Below are 16,351 nucleotides of genomic sequence, written 5' to 3' on the forward strand. Positions count from 1 at the left end.
CTTCCCTTTTTGTTCAGTTAAACGGGAGAAATCGTTATCTCCGTGGCGGAAATACTCATAGAATGACAATGAGAAACAAAGTCTCTATGGCTGCTGATCCGTCGTGACAATCAACCTTGAACAGGCACTTGGCCCCTGACGCCGCTTTCACTTCCCACCGCCAGCGTAGTTTAACACAACGATGGCGACACCTAACGTGCTGGTCGTTTGTGACGTAGTTTAAATACCTGATATGAGTCTTTAAAACATTTCATAAACGTCGTTTTTTATTGCACAAATAAACAACAAATATGACCTCGAAAAAAATCCACTGCCAGTGGGAGGGTCTCAGTGTCTCCTTTTGATTCAATTCCGTTTTTACTGTTAGTTTCCGGTCGGACAAATAATAATGTAACACCGTATGTGTCACAAACATCCGCTGTAGCTTTGGGATTATGAACGCATGACTAGCTAGCTCATTATTACTGAGCCAGTGGATTTACACGAACGGATGGCTCTGGTTGAATGGCTTATTTAGGCCATCGGCTGAGACCGTCACGCATCTTTCTCCCCGGTGTTTCCGCGGTCAGACTCCTCGGTTCGGTCGGGATGGTCGACATGGGTCTGGCGATGAGTCGTTCTCCGCTGGAGCGACTCGACTTCGTCAACCTCGCCCTCAAAAAGCTCCCCCTGGACACGTCCGAGGACACACGGGTGCGGCAGGTGAAAGGAGCGTGTTTTTCACGTGTGACGCCGCAACCTCTGATCAAGCCTCGGTTCGTGGTTGTGTCACATGAAGCCCTGGCGCTGCTGGGGCTCAATGGAGAGGAGGTCTCGACCGATCCGCTCGGGCCAGAGTATCTCAGCGGATCCAAAGTTATGCCTGGTTCCGAGCCTGCTGCTCATTGCTACTGCGGGCACCAGTTCGGCCAGTTCGCCGGGCAGCTGGGCGACGGGGCGGCCTTCTACCTAGGGGAGGTGAAGGTGCCACAAGGCCAAGATCCCGAACTGCTGAGGGACAACCCGAGCGGCCGTTGGGAGATCCAAGTGAAAGGAGCTGGACTGACTCCTTATTCCAGGTACAAGAGTAACATTAGCCTAGCGTTTGCAAGATTATTTTGCATTTATTGCGGTTAGTGAAGATAGGTGGGACTCATCAATTTATGCTCAATATAAACCAAAATGAACTCTTTTACAGTGTACACTGGAGTGTTGAAACCATGGAAAAGATGATCCTTTTAGAACTACACATGAAAACATTTGAAAGAGCAGATGTTGTAAAAGACTGACAGATGAGACAGAGCAATTGCTAAGATTTGACACACTTAAGATGTAAGTTGTGCGACAAAACTTTGATCAAGAAAATGTATGATCAATCTTTATTCTGTCCTCCCTAGACAAGGTGATGGCCGTAAGGTCCTGCGCTCCAGTATAAGAGAGTTCTTGTGCAGTGAGGCGATGTTCTTCCTTGGTGTTCCCACCACCAGAGCAGGTTCTGTTGTCACCTCTGACAGCAAGGTCATACGGGATGTGTACTACAGCGGGCACCCTCGCCACGAGAGGTGCTCTGTGGTCCTCCGTATTGCTCCCACCTTTCTCAGGTGAGTGCACATTGTCACCCCCTTTTATCGACTATGGATGTTTAAGCTTCTCAAGATGTATACACAAGAGTTGTTTGTCTTAGTTGTGCACTCTCTGAGCAGGTTTGGATCTTTTGAGATCTTCAAGCAGGCTGATGAGCACACGGGCCGTCAGGGTCCCAGCTATGGATGTGATGAGATCCGAGGTCAGATGATGGATTATGTAATTGAAATGTTTTACCCTGAGATCCAGCAGAATTACCCAGATAAGGTGGAGAGGAACGTGGCTTTCTTCAGAGAGGTGAGAGCATGAGACACATCTCAGCCAGATTGTTAGTTGTTAAGGAGGCCGATAACCGATATTCATTTGCAGTGAAAGTGTTAAGATTGGCGTAAAAATGTTAAATAATACAAAAACTTTGTGCATGTTTATTTAACCAAACAAATAGAAAACAAATAGCTCCAGAAGTGCATGGAGTTCCTAGAGTCAGAAGCATCTCTTATAAAGTTGAATAAAAACTTAAATAAATAGCTACCTGAAATGTTTCCACAGTAAATAAAGTAACATTTAAATTTAACTGAAATGACTTCTCTTTAAGTTCAAACACAACAAAAAGTACATCATCTGCTCAGCAGCAACTCTTGTAAAGTTAAATAAAAACTTATATAACAGCTCCCTGAAGTTTATACACAGTGAATAAAGTCAATGTCACAGTAACTGAAATGACTTTCAGATAAATCACTCCTGAATTTTACTCTCTCTCACACACACACACACACGTCTTACTACTGTCACTATTTCCATATCAATGTTATCAGCAGCCTTGTTGCAAGAGATCAGACCAACCGTTAAAGACTAAATAGTCCATAGCATCTCATCCTCACTTTCATTTTCAGATCATAGGAGCAGAAAACTCACAGCAACATCAGTAGTTGTGAGTTGTGACGTTTTTCATGTGTCTTTCATGCAAACTCACACTTTTCTCTACATAACAGACGTTCTCCCATTGAGTGTTTAGAGCAGGACGGTGAGCTAATGTTATGCTGAAAGCTAATCAGCCTTCATCTCAGCATACTTCCCTGCAACAAAACAAGACTGAATTGAATTTCTTTCTCTCACAATCACACACACACAGGCTTCTTCTATCATGGACTGTTTCTACATTGATATTATCAACAGCATTGTTTCGAGTGATTCACAGACATGTCGGGAGGTACTACGAGCTGGCAGAGCTGCTGCTAATGTTTACTCCGCTCTTATGTTATTCTACTGCACACTGTAGAGCACTGGGATGTTTATTACAATTTCAGGAGAGTTTTCTGCGTTTACCTTTGACTCATGTGTTTGCTCTCCGTAGCTTCTCCACATTAGAAAACTTCTTGTGGAGGTTCTATGAGTCTTGTATGGAGAAGCTCCGGGGAGCTCCCTCTCCGCCGTGTGTGAGGACAGCTTCAGCTTCAGTTTTAGTCTGCCACTCACGCATACTGTGGCTTAACCAATCAGATGGCGCCGTGGGCGGAACAATGCCTGAGCCAGAAGTGGCAGGAGAGAGAGGCCGAAATCGGCTCGGCAGATAATCGGTCGATCTCTAGTTTGAGGCATGACGTTACAGTTTGAAGCCAAGAACGTTTGGATCCTCTTATCTTGTTAAGTATCCTCTTATCTGTGGGTCAGTGCTGAGTCACTGTGCCCTCTGATCAATATGAAATTAAGATATAAACAAGACATTCAAGTCTGGAGACAAACATTTTGTATTTTCCTCCTCTAATTAGTAAGAAATTGAGCCAGCCATACCACCCAGGGGTTTTAGATTCAGACATTTTTGGAAATACAGTACAACACTCTAATGCTGGATTTCTGTCTTATCCCTTTCTGTAGGTGATGATGCGTACAGCTCGACTCGTGGCTCAGTGGCAGTGTGTTGGTTTCTGCCATGGAGTCCTGAACACAGACAACATGAGCATCCTGGGACTCACGCTGGACTATGGTCCATATGGGTTTATGGACAGGTCAGACCCAATTGGTGTGATAAAGCCAATACTCATCCTCTTGGTCCTGTATGGTTATTTAATATTCAAGACAAAAGAGCCCTCTTATTTTCCTGCAGCAGAAACTGGAATCATAATCATACACATGTTGTGGGTATGTAGTCTCACTATCACTCATCAGACTATAGAAAACAACTTTCCGTCTCCCTCTCAGATTCGATCCAGATTTCATTTGCAACGCCTCCGACAGCTCTGGCCGATACTCTTACCAGGCCCAGCCAGCTGTCTGCAGATGGAACCTGGTGAAGCTAGCAGAGGCTCTTGCTCCAGAGCTGCCACCAGACCGGGCTGAGGCTGTCATGGACGAGTACTTGGATCTGTACAACAGCTTCTACCTAGAGAACATGAGGAAGAAGCTGGGCTTCTTGAAGAAAGATGAGCCTGAGGACGAGATCCTGATCACTGAGCTGCTGCAGACCATGCACAACACAGGTAGAATGGGAGTAGAAGAGCATTATGTAGTGCCTCGTCAGGGGCTCCCAAACTTTTTTCAGCCCGAGACCCAAAAGTGTCTTCCAAAATTTTGTGACTCAAGCTCTTAAAGAAATCTAAAACACAACATCTAAAATTATAAACTACTGATAAACAACACAGCAAACCAAGAATTTAAGAGGTATATGAGATGATAATATTTTCATTAAATATCACCACACTCACGTGTCACCAGCACATTAGTTACACACACACACACACACACAGAATTTCTGATATTTGTCCAGCATAGAAACTGACACACATACACACTTAACTAATACAAACATAACATACACGTTACCAAGTCTTCCACCATCAAATGAGCGATGAATGTTGAATATATTCCCTTTGCTGCCTCATCCATATTGTAATAATGTAATCTGTGGAATTGCCCCGAAGCTTGGAATGCTTCATTTGGAGATGCTGTCTAAACTGTTCACTTTTAAACTGTCATTACCCAGCGCATCCACACATGAGTCCTCTCTGCATTTTGAATGGCCTGAAGCCAATGTTTATTCACTCTTCCTTGTATTTTTATTTCAGACTCATGCACATGATCAAAAGTGAGGGAATCACAGAAGTCATGCTCAGCGTTACTATAGCCAAAGAATGTGAGCACGGTTTCGGGTCCAGGTTCATACAAAGGGGGTGGGCATTCATCAGCCCCACACACAGCATCTGAGCTGATAGTCCAGCCTGGCACAAAATACATGCTTACTGTACCCTCTCTTCTTCTATTTTAATGACGAAAATGGATTCACACATCATAGCATTGTTATGCATTTTACTCAATATGGGCCCAATAAAAATGGGTCTATGGCAGATTTTGTGTCCCAACCCTGTTTTAAGAAAGGCAGGCCTAGTCTAATGAGAGAGCATTAAGATAAGATAAGATAAAACTTGACTAATCCTCAGCCAGGGAAATTTGGGTATTACAGCAGCATGTAATAGCTGTTGGAAAAAAATAGCAACAGAGATAGAGAAATTCAAAAAAACAAACAAAATACTAAATAAAAGTTGACTTTATATATGTACATATTATACAAGCGACTATATTGAAGAAAAAAATATGCTTTGCTGCAGTAACTGTGGAAAAATAGCCATAAATCACTTAATAATATTTTCCGCAGGTGCCGACTTCACCAACACCTTCCGCAGCTTGAGTAAGATTTCCTGTCCTCAGGGAGAACTTGAGGGAGAAGAGGAGATTGTTAAGGAAGCCACAGACCTGCTGTTGGAGCAGTGTGCCTCTTTAGAGGAGCTCAAGGCTGCCAACAGAGCCACAATGGATCCACGGTGAGCTACCCGAGCATGCAGCATACTGTACAAACACACTCTGTCGTGTCTATTTCATACCATTAGAGAAATGAAATGTCCATGAAATGAAAATCAGTGTAGTGTGCTGCTCCACAATGTTCACCAGCTAGTCACTAACTTCGTTGGCCTGCTGTTTGGCGCTGGGTCGGCAGCATACAGCGGGTTTACCTGAGCTTTTTTTGCTGAAAAAACTTACCTGATGCCAATGGAAAGAGGAAATGGGATTGGAGAGAGCAGTGAATAACATAAGTATAACTTGAAGGTTGTAAAACCAAAACAAAGAGCTGAAAGATACTAAAAGCTCCATTTTGCTGAGGGATTTGCAGAACTGGGTTATAATACTGTGTGGGATTTTCATGACAAGTGATCTCACGTAGCAAATTGTCAACAGATCTATTGTTAATACAAAAATGCTAATAAACGCAGCTTTAAGGTCTTAAATGCTACTCATCCTCAACCAAATTAACTACCTGTAACCTGACTGCTCCAAATGCACTGGAACATTGTCGAAGAAATGGCTTATGCTACCTTGACGACAGTAAAAATAGAAAATGTCACATGTGTGCAGTACTGTGTCTGCAAGCCATAGAGGGGAAATTGTGATCACTGACTAAATCCCATGCAGTAACAGGAATAACACAATTAACAACACATCTCATTTCCTAATCTTATCTTTCTAAATCTCATTGTCTCATATTCACATATTCATATTAAAACTAGGATTGCCTGTGGTGGCAGCACTGGCCGTCTGCCTCCTCTAAAGATTCTAACTGCTGTGATTTCTGTCCGATGTTGACAGTGAGCTGGCAATGCTGCTCTCCATGGCTCAGAGCAACCCAGCACTCTTCCAGATGATCTCAGACAGTGCAAAAATTGCGAGGCAGTTAGACAGACTCAGCAAACTGAAAGACCTGATGGAGACCAGCCCGGAAGAACTGAAGACCAAACAGGCTGAGGAGTGGAGCTGCTGGATCGCACGCTACAGGTGAGATACAGGGGGATAGGAAAAAGGAAGGAAATAAATGAGAAAGCAACATAGCTGGCCTGTAAAACAAGATTTTTTGGGGAAAAAAACTGCATGGAGTGTTGAGTCTGACATAGCTCTCTCACTGTAACTGTCTGACTGAGTGTCACCACTGCAGGAAGCGTCTGGCTCGGGAGCTGGAAGGTCAGAGCGATGTGCAGGCCGTGCAGAAGGAAAGGGTGAGGGTGATGGACACCGCCAACCCTCGTGTGATACTCAGGAACTACATTGCCCAGAATGCCATTGAGGCTGCTGAGAATGGAGACTTCTCCGAGGTCGGGCTTGGATCCACTGCGATGCTCTTGTCATTTTGTTTGAAAACCTTTCGCTGTTGTACAGTTGACTGTCGATTTACCACACACTTGTTAGTTTACACTGCATCTGAGTCAGCAAAATAATTGAAATGTTATCAGAAAAAATGATTCTCAAGCGGCGAATAAAGATTGGAAAGTACTAAGGTTATGCTCTGTTCCCTTTTGAGTGTTTCACTTTCAGGAAGTTAACCTGCTCTCACTTCTGTTTGCTGCAGGTCCAGCGGGTCCTCAAGGTTCTGGAGAAGCCTTTTTCCTCACAGCCAGGTCTGGAGCTCCCTGCATGGACGGCCGGAGGCAAGGCCGCCGAGCAAGGTGTAAGGGACGAAGGGGAGGAACGACAGCAAGAGGCGGCATCTACATCTGCATCCACATCTACAGCCAGAAATCCGGTTCCCTATGACAGCAAGCCCCCAGCTTGGGCCAATGAAATCTGTGTCACATGATCTTCGTAATAACTTCCTTGATTGTTGGCTATCCTGCCTAAAGTGATGAGAGTTTATTGGTCATACCTTTTTATGCCTCTTCCTCATTGTACAACTCTCTATTACTCTGGCAGGCTGTCAGGGAAGTTAGCATGAGGCGCGACACCCCGTAGGTTGCTGAGGCGAATCAAAGCAGACAGGGAGTGAGTTGAGTTTGGTTGCACAAACGCAAAGAGCAACAGATATGATCTCGCTATGTCTGGTGCAAGCTTTTTTACAGTGAGTCACCCATAATTTCATGGTAGCATTTTTTAAGGTGGAATTTATCTTGCACACTTCGAAAGATGACAGAAAAATTAAGACATTTTGGAGAATACTTGAAGGAGAAGCCCCTCAGCTCGTTCCCTGCCTGCTTGGTGTTTGCCCAGCCATTAATGACGACTCAAGACAACAAGTCCTGCAGTGACCTGTCTGATTCTGACAAAATGTGGGCTGTCACCTCAACATATACCAAATTATGTGTGTGTGTGAGTGTATGAGTGTTTAACTGGTTGAGTGAGTGAGAGAGAGAACTGAGATATATGTGATCCTGGGTATGTTGGGTATTTAAAGTGAAACTTGATCCAATCAGCCACAGTAATTAACATGCACAATATATTCTCCTAGAATAGAAAACGTTGCCTTTTGCCACTGTCATGGCACCACTTTGTAAACACACAGCCACAAACATAATTTACCATTTTAATTAATATGTTCAGTAACCATCAAAACAAAACTAGAGCAGAGTGTACAGTCGAGCAAAGGAAAAGTGGAACCTGCATGTTACGTTTGGCTGCTTTAAATAGGGCCACGCAAACTTCTCAGGGGAAGTTTCATTTGTGCCACAAATGTGATTCTATCAGGCAGGGAAATAAAACACTGCCATTCATGAATTAGTTTGAACTGTGGCAGTTGAGCTCTGATCCCAGCTTACTCCGTTGGAACCAGGATCAATCCGGTGGTTTGGCAAATTATTCAGATTTGTTTCCACACAAAAAAATATGGCAGAAATGAAGATAAAATTACTGTTTCAGAGTTTTATTTTTTTGTAATAAATATGTAATGTATGGTTCAGCTCTTCTTCTGTCATAACCTTAATACATCCTAATAAACTGAGCAGTCAGTAGATTTGTGTTGTATTTTGTGCCAAATGCATAGACCTCTGCCATATCTGTAAGATCTCCACCGTCACATTTATGTGTTGCATAACATTTCAACTGTTGATCAGATTGCTCCGTACTGATAAAGCTACATCTACAAACGGTTCTTATTTATACGAGTATCATGTCTATGTCTGTAATGCTATGGTTTCCTTGTTCTGTTTTCTGAACGCGTGGAACAGTCTAGCACTTCTTTAAGCATGTAGATGTGTCTTGTCACCGCAGGGCATCAGTTGTGTTCAAGTCCCAGCAAGTCTCAAACATTTGCTTACAAGACTCTGCGCAAAGGGGCACAGCACGGAGGATCATAGTCTACAGTGAGTGTGGCCATCTACCCAGGCCAGATATTTACGACTGTCAGGTTTCTGTCAAAATGTGCGCACCCACCGTCGCAATTCAAAGCCATGTTGTCAGCCCAGTAGGCCATTATTCACATTCCAGTCTCATTTTCACCTTCCTGGCAGTGTAGGCCTCCTGCAGGTCCCGGGAGTGGCTTTTGGTGACCTAAGGGTGCGCCCTGAGCTGCTGACACACAGCTGCGCAATGATCGAGAATGAGCCTCCGAGTGGGATCTAGGACAATGGGTGTGTAGCAACGAAAGAGACAGCCCAGCCACAGAGGAGACTCTTTTTGACTTCTTATTTGATTTCTTAGTAAATAGGATGTCTAAGCGAGTCAGGCCCGGCTATTACCGCCAAGAAGTCAACAAAACCTCGTGGGAAGTACCGGAGCGCTACCGGGATCTGAGGCAGGTGGGGACGGGGGCGTATGGGACGGTATGGTAAGTGAATTCTGTGAAACTGTGTGAAGTTAAAACAGCGATCATGCTGCTGGTTTATGTGGAGCGCGGTAACAAAGAAAGCGGCATGATAGATTCAGTGACACAAACAGCCGCGTTGTGTCAGAGCCAAACAAAAGAGAAAAGTACCTGCGCTCACTGACCACATGCTGCTTCACTTCCTTGTATGATGGAAACACTGAACGACACCTTCGCCTCACCACAATTGTCCTGTCATCTCGAGTCATCTTTCAGATTATTGAATTTTGAGGAGCGCACTGATGGTTCGGGGTGAAATGCAAGGGTTCACCCAAGTTTTCTAAATTACAACAACGAAAAGCAGCTTTCTCAGCACCTCTGTGCGTCTCGCTGCATGCGTCTCCTTTGTTACCAGTGATAAACTGTAGGCGCCTTGTAAACGACTCCGACTGACTCAATGCATCTTCATCACAGCTGAATATCTAAAAATGTACGGAAATAAAACCAGATCACTGCCGGACGTTGCAGAAGGAGAAGGGAATAGGCGACCTTCAGTTGTTTATTGACCCTTCAGCATTATCACAGGTTCTTAAAGACGATAGTCATTAAAACACAGAATTATTTTGCTGTTACAAACCGTCAGTACTTAGTAGACCAGACCAAAAAAATTTAAATTTACAGTTATCTAAGCTAAAACCTAATATGTCACAAATCTGAAATCTATAGATTATTGTGATCTACTGTATCTCTCAGATCGACATGCTTAGTTTGTTTGAGTTCCTTGTGACGACCCGGGGGTGGGGGTAGCAGTCACTTACAAGCCAAAGCAAAAGCCAAGACACAGTTGAGTCCCTCTCTGTGCGTGAGAGTGGTGCATGTTTCATGCTGGGGGCACATAAAACTTTAAATTTCCATTTTGTGCTCCTCAGCCCAGATGTCAGGATCATTCAGTGTATGTTGTAGAGTACAGGATAGGTGGGCCATCCACATCTTATCACATACGGGCCAAACTCAGATCATCCACATATTTCCAGTGGTTTGTTCCAACCTGGAGGAAACTGTTGACCAGTGCTAGGAAGACTATAGGTCCTAGTACGGTTCCCCGACAACTCCACATTTGGGATATGCCAAATCAGAGAGATGTCAATGGTAGGGCACTTTCTGATGACTGTTGGGCATGAAGTTGCAGATCTTTGGAATCAGACCGTGTGTGTGTGTGTGTGTGTGTGTGTGTGTGTGTGTGTGTGTGTGTGTGTGTGCGCTTATAGTGAACATTCCTGATCAGAAGATAAAAGTGAAATTTATAAACCTTCAGTAGGTTACTGGATTAATTTATTCTCTTCACCTGCTGGTCATGTTAAAGATCAGTTGATGGTCTTTGGGCAGGTATTATATCACACACTCTTGTACATTCTCGCCCTCAGCTCAGCAGTGGACTCCAGAACAGGCAGCAAAGTGGCCATCAAGAAGCTGTACAGACCTTTCCAATCGGAACTCTTTGCCAAGCGGGCTTACAGGGAGCTGAGACTTCTCAAACACATGAAACACGACAATGTGAGACACAGCATGATCAGTACACAGTTGAGGTTTTCTTTTTACATCAAGCCAGTTTTACAATAGTCACCAGATCTAGTTTTGACAACTAGTCTTTCATGTCCACAGACAAAAATTAGAGAAGAACATGCAGCATTTCTTTGTTAAAAATAAACTAAATGACAAAAGATTATCTTTGCTGTGTAATATATTGTATTTTTCTGTTTGCAGGTGATTGGCCTATTAGATGTGTTTACTGCTGACATCTCTCTGGACATATTCCATGACTTGTAAGTGCAGATTATGCTTCTGCCACTTAAGGGCACTGTTAACCCATTTTTAAGCTGTGCACCGTCTTTTTCAATGTCATATCCATTTGGAAAGTATCCTACTCATAACGTTCCTTCTTCCTCAAGTTATCTGGTGATGCCATTCATGGGAACAGATCTGGGGAAGCTGATGAAGCTGCAGAGGCTGTCAGAAGAAAAGATTCAATATTTGGTTTATCAGATGCTCAAAGGGCTGAAGGTGGAGGAATCTGATTTGATTATATACACTGTAGACAATTTCTTACTTCACTCTTTGATTATTGTGTTGATAAATTCCTTATAATATTCTTTTATTGCAGTATATTCATTCTGCTGGTATAATTCACAGGGTAAGTTGATTTTATTTACTATTTCTAATGCTAAATGGAGTTGGTGTGTCTTGTATAAACTGATAACCTCCCCATTTTGTTGCACTATTACAACTGGATTTTACTTTTCTACTTACTTCACAAATTGTCATAGTTAGTCTTTTTATGTCAATGTTTGCAGGACCTCAAACCAGGAAATCTTGCCATCAACCAAGACTGTGAGCTCAAGGTACAAATACATACACCCTGATAATCCAAACAAGCCCACTATGTGTCTTTATTTCAAGATATTTAATTCATGGAGTTCTATATCTATCTATAACTGTACAATTATAAATGCATTGCCCGGATTATCATTGGCAATTTTAAGCAAGTTCCTAAAGTCAGACCTGTTACCATATGGTGTTTCATTTCATTTCATTTCATGTTGTGTCAGATCCTGGACTTTGGTTTAGCGCGGCAGGCAGACAGTGAGATGACGGGGTACGTGGTGACTCGCTGGTACAGAGCCCCAGAGGTCATCCTGAGCTGGATGCACTACACTCAGACTGGTAATGAAGAGCTAATTAATGGAAAAAAAGCCATTCTCACTCTGTAATCATTCATCAGTGTCATGTTCAGTGTTCACATTAGCACTGAATCCTCATGTTATTTTATGATGTAGCATGAATTAGTTGTTTTAGTGTCCTCACTTGCCCTCAGCTCAGGTCTTCTGCTTCAGCAAGTGATTTACTATATTTCCCAGAATGAACTGTACAACCTCCAGTGAACAGGCAGAGTCCTGCTGATTTGGTTCTTTTTCTAAAGATTTCCTTGTGGTTGCAACACGTTCTGGTCTAAGGAGGCTACAGTCAGTAGAGATGATGGTTCATTCCTCTGCAACTGCAGATTTGTGAACGGTTAATCGAGACAGAAAAGTCCACTTCATGTATAAAATGGGCCAAGAAATATATTTTTAAACAATGTTGAGCTGGGTTTGGTGTCCAAGTGGTAGAATGTGGTATTTAAAAACATCATTGTTCAAGTTAGTCAGATGATACTAATAAGGAAACCACTGGGCAGTGATCTCCTAACAGTTTACCATATATTGCAGGTGATGGTGAGGGAATGCATGCATCTTTTGCCACCGATCACTGAACTACACTGTCCTGTGATTGTAAATTCCTTAAGAAGGTAACAGAAAGTCTGAAATGTTTTGTTTTCTGCTTCTTCCTCAGTGGACATTTGGTCTGTGGGCTGCATCATGGCAGAGATGCTGCAAGGAAAACCTCTTTTTAAAGGCACAGACCGTATCCTTCTACCTCATTTGCCCTTTTCTACTCCATCTTACAGACTTGAACAGAGCTAAAAGACAGAGGAATATAGGTTTTTGCCTGGTCAGTGTACCATTTTTCCCCTTGAATTACTTGAAAGAAGTGGCCTATGTATGTGACTTATCACATTTGACCCTTGATGCCTGGTGCTCAGACCTAGACCAGCTAAGCGAGATCATGAAGACCACAGGAACACCAACGCAGGAATTTATATCAAAACTAGAATCTGAAGACGTAAGTTTAGAACATGCATCACATACAAGAACTTAAAGATTCCTGATTTTGTTGTAGTGCCCAATTGTGCCCTCAAACCCTCAGTTTAAGGAATTGGAAGCACAATTTGGCTAAATCACTGTGTAAATCTTCATATACATGTAAACTTAGACACCACCTCACACACAAACACAGAATTCTGTTAGAATGATTTGTGCCACGTGTTAAATTCTTCTCCTAGGCCAAAAGCTACATCAAAAGTCTTCCGAAAATGGAAAAGAAAGACCTTCGGAAGATGCTTTCCACAAATAATCCACAAGGTGCAATGCACTCAGCCTTTTAATTTTATCTAATGTCAGTTTGGCGGTGAAACTGTGATTTGATTTCTTTTTCCACTCCCTCCTCAGCTGTGTCTGTACTGGAGTGCATGTTATTGCTGGATCCAGAGAGCAGGGTCACCGCTGCAGAGGCCCTCAAACTGCCGTTCTTCACCGAGTTCAGAGAACCAGAGGAGGAAACGGAAGCGCAGCCATACGACCACTCGCTAGACAACACAGACCTACCCCTGGGCCAGTGGAAACGTAAGGATGAAGAGGAGTAGTTATGCTTAATATTGTGCAAGGAAGCAAAAAAAAAAAAAAAAGAGAAAGAATGAAACATCAGTGAAGGACACAGAGCGAAGGGGAAAGGAGATAATATGAGCTGATTCAGTGATCAGTGTCCTGCTGTGCTTCTTCTTTAGGTCACACCTTCACTGAGATCTTGACCTTCCAACCAGTTGTGCCAGAATCCAAGGAAACCTCACTCTGAGACAGGAAGAGTTGGCTGTGCAGCCTGGGGACCAGAACAAACTAACATGTCTCCTTTTCTATCTCAAGTGGAAAAACTCTTTGATCACATGGCTTAATGAATACCAGAGGTGTGCAAGTACAAGCTTGTCTTTTGGTCATTCCAGCTGTGGATTTGTCTTTATCTTTCAGCATCATGTTCGTCTGGTAGCTTCGATTCTGACTGTAGGATCAGACCTTCTCAGCGTGTCCTGAGTGCTGAGTATGCTAGTTCAGTTGCTGTGCATCCAATTGTAATATTCTTTAATGAGTAACTAAGTCATCAACGAGTTCTGGGTTATGAGTTTGTATTATTTGAGCTACTTGTCCGAGTGGTACATACGTTCTCTGAGTTCTTTACCAAATACATCACTACCTAACAGTTGGTGTCAAGTACAAATCAAGAAATGGTAGTAGACATATTTTACGTAAAGATGCATAATTTGAGTGTCATTTGTCTCAGTGGTATAAGCATAATTTAAAGGTAACGGAACATTTCATCATGCTGCAAAGAAAACCTAGTTTAAGATATAGAAAATTACTTAGATTGGCAGTAATTTTTTTGTAATATATTGTTTTGGGACATAGCTTCCCCTGCGTTGACTAGATAGATAGATAGATACTTTATTAATCTCCAAAGAGAAATTTACAGTTCCAGCAGCTCAAAGGGTGGAAACACAAGAGCATGCAAAATAATAATACATGTCTCTAAATGACATTTGATTGGAATTTTTTTTTTCGTGTGCGTATGTGTGCGTGTGTGTAGTCTATATGTCTGATTTTACCTTGTTATTCCTCCCACTGGCCTTATAATAACTACACAACAAAAATACTGCGAAGCTGCTAGTCATACAAAATCCATCTCAGCTCAGCAATTACATTTTAATGTCATACCAAAAACTGATGTCTCTCACATCTGATTATGTTGATTTTTAAACAGAAAATTGCATAAAACACATGATCCATGTTGATTTGTAAATGTACACGAGGCATTTTTTATTAATAAAGATTCTCATTTTCTTCCTTTTTTATTTTTTCTAACCATACCTGTTTAGTGCTAAACCATATATTTTGTCTCACCACATACACTACATTGAATGAAATTCGTAGTAGTACATCTTAAAAGTTCAATAGTTTTTTTTTTTTTTAGTATTTTCACATGTAGGCTATACAAAGAAAACAAGATGAAATGAAGCTAATGCAACAAAAAACAAAAAGGGGTGTATTAATTAAAATTATTCTGAAGCAGTTTCATGCAGATTATTTGCGTTTTTTAAGAATACAGCTGTGAAATCATCACTTAGATAAGTACTAGTTAAAAAATGGTCTTCAAAAAAGTTGTTAGGGTTAGGGGATTTAGCAGAGGCTGAGATATCCTGATTTTTACTCTCTAATATTGGTCAAGCAGCAAGCTCTACAAGGGCTAGATCCTACATTTCCCATCATGCAACCAGTAGTATCCGAGTTCAAACCATGAAAATGTATACCACAGCTAATAAAATGGCCTGCATGGCTGAGTTCCCCTTGAAATGGCATTGTTGCATGTTTTGTAATAATATCCAAATGCATATGTGGGAATTTCACTTTTGCGTTGTTCACATATTCTAACACAAGGTGGCAGCATGTAAACAAGCCATGACCAGGGCACCAGGATTCATTTATAGCTCTTGAGATGTTGGCTGTTTCCCCACTTTGGTCTAGACTGAAATATCTTGACGGATATTGTGTGGATTCACATGAAATATGCTACAGATATTCAGAGGACATATCGTAATGATTTTGTTGATCCCCTGACTTTTCACTACTTAGCTTAGTTAGCTATTTAGCACTACCAACATACAAAGGTTTTAAAGTTCCACTGAAATATATCAAAATCTAGTTGATTGGGCCTTTATTTTGTACAAATATTGATCGTTCTTGTCCGATGAGTCCTAATTTTGGCAAACCTCAGACTTTTCTTCTAGTGCCATCATCAAATCAAAGCTTAACTTGTCCAATGCTTTGATTTATGACCAAACACCTACCAAAACTAATTACATTCCATCAGCCTCAGCTGTTTACAGACACAACAGCTGCTGTCTGCTGAGATGAGCAGCCAAGTAGTTATTGCAGTGATTTACTGTATTGCAGTTAGCACTGGCTGACTGTGGGACCATACATGGAATGGCAGTGATGCCCTAACATTGATCTGACCTGTGTCGCCCTTCTTTCTTAAAGTGGAATTTCACTTATAACTGTGTTTGTTTTATGTGTCTGGGGTGACAGGATCAACACTGTTTTTGCTGAGGTTCTTCATACATAAAGGTAATTTTGAAAGATTGAACTTTTTAACAGCGATGAGCTTGGAAACTTTTCTGTTTGTCTGGAACTCTGAGAGCTAATGAGCCAGCACTGTCACTGTGAGAGCAAAAGTGAAATGAATTCACGTTTCTGTTTGTTCTCAAAATAATCACTGTTGTCATGTCCTTTCTGCAGATCAAATAAACAGATTCAGGGATCAGCGGTGATAAAATGATGGGAGGTTTACTAGGGGGTGAAGTGAGGATATTTATGTGCATGATGTCTCTTGCACTTACACGGTGCAATGGTTTACTTGGTTGCTGATGCCTGTTTGGATCTACGTTGTTCCTCTGCAGTAGGTTTACAGGGATCTGTGTTTCCTCACAGATGGAGACGTCTCATGGATGTTGCTAAAAAAGCATATTCTGGGTGA

At 42.1% G+C, this 16,351-nt stretch overlaps 2 protein-coding genes across 2 annotated transcripts; both read left to right on the forward strand.

Moving 5' to 3' along the window:
• The first annotated feature begins 70 nt into the window (after positions 1 to 70).
• selenoo1 (selenoprotein O1) lies at positions 71 to 8,324 on the forward strand. The gene is made up of 9 exons (XM_041939811.1): positions 71 to 1,058; positions 1,377 to 1,580; positions 1,683 to 1,860; positions 3,439 to 3,569; positions 3,763 to 4,040; positions 5,213 to 5,378; positions 6,199 to 6,384; positions 6,542 to 6,698; positions 6,953 to 8,324. Exons 1-9 carry the CDS (start codon positions 505 to 507, stop codon positions 7,187 to 7,189), a joined length of 2,091 nt encoding a protein of 696 aa, XP_041795745.1. The 5' UTR covers positions 71 to 504; the 3' UTR covers positions 7,190 to 8,324.
• Positions 8,325 to 8,730: 406 nt separating this feature from the next.
• On the forward strand, positions 8,731 to 14,658 carry mapk12a (mitogen-activated protein kinase 12a). The gene is made up of 13 exons (XM_041938272.1): positions 8,731 to 8,942; positions 9,013 to 9,139; positions 10,540 to 10,669; positions 10,880 to 10,938; positions 11,065 to 11,176; positions 11,277 to 11,306; positions 11,467 to 11,514; positions 11,722 to 11,836; positions 12,503 to 12,574; positions 12,753 to 12,832; positions 13,053 to 13,131; positions 13,219 to 13,392; positions 13,554 to 14,658. Exons 1-13 carry the CDS (start codon positions 8,912 to 8,914, stop codon positions 13,619 to 13,621), a joined length of 1,125 nt encoding a protein of 374 aa, XP_041794206.1. The 5' UTR covers positions 8,731 to 8,911; the 3' UTR covers positions 13,622 to 14,658.
• Positions 14,659 to 16,351: the final 1,693 nt, after the last annotated feature.

The sequence above is a fragment of the Chelmon rostratus genome, chromosome 6, assembly GCF_017976325.1.
Source record: "Chelmon rostratus isolate fCheRos1 chromosome 6, fCheRos1.pri, whole genome shotgun sequence".
Classification (NCBI taxonomy): domain Eukaryota; kingdom Metazoa; phylum Chordata; class Actinopteri; order Chaetodontiformes; family Chaetodontidae; genus Chelmon; species Chelmon rostratus.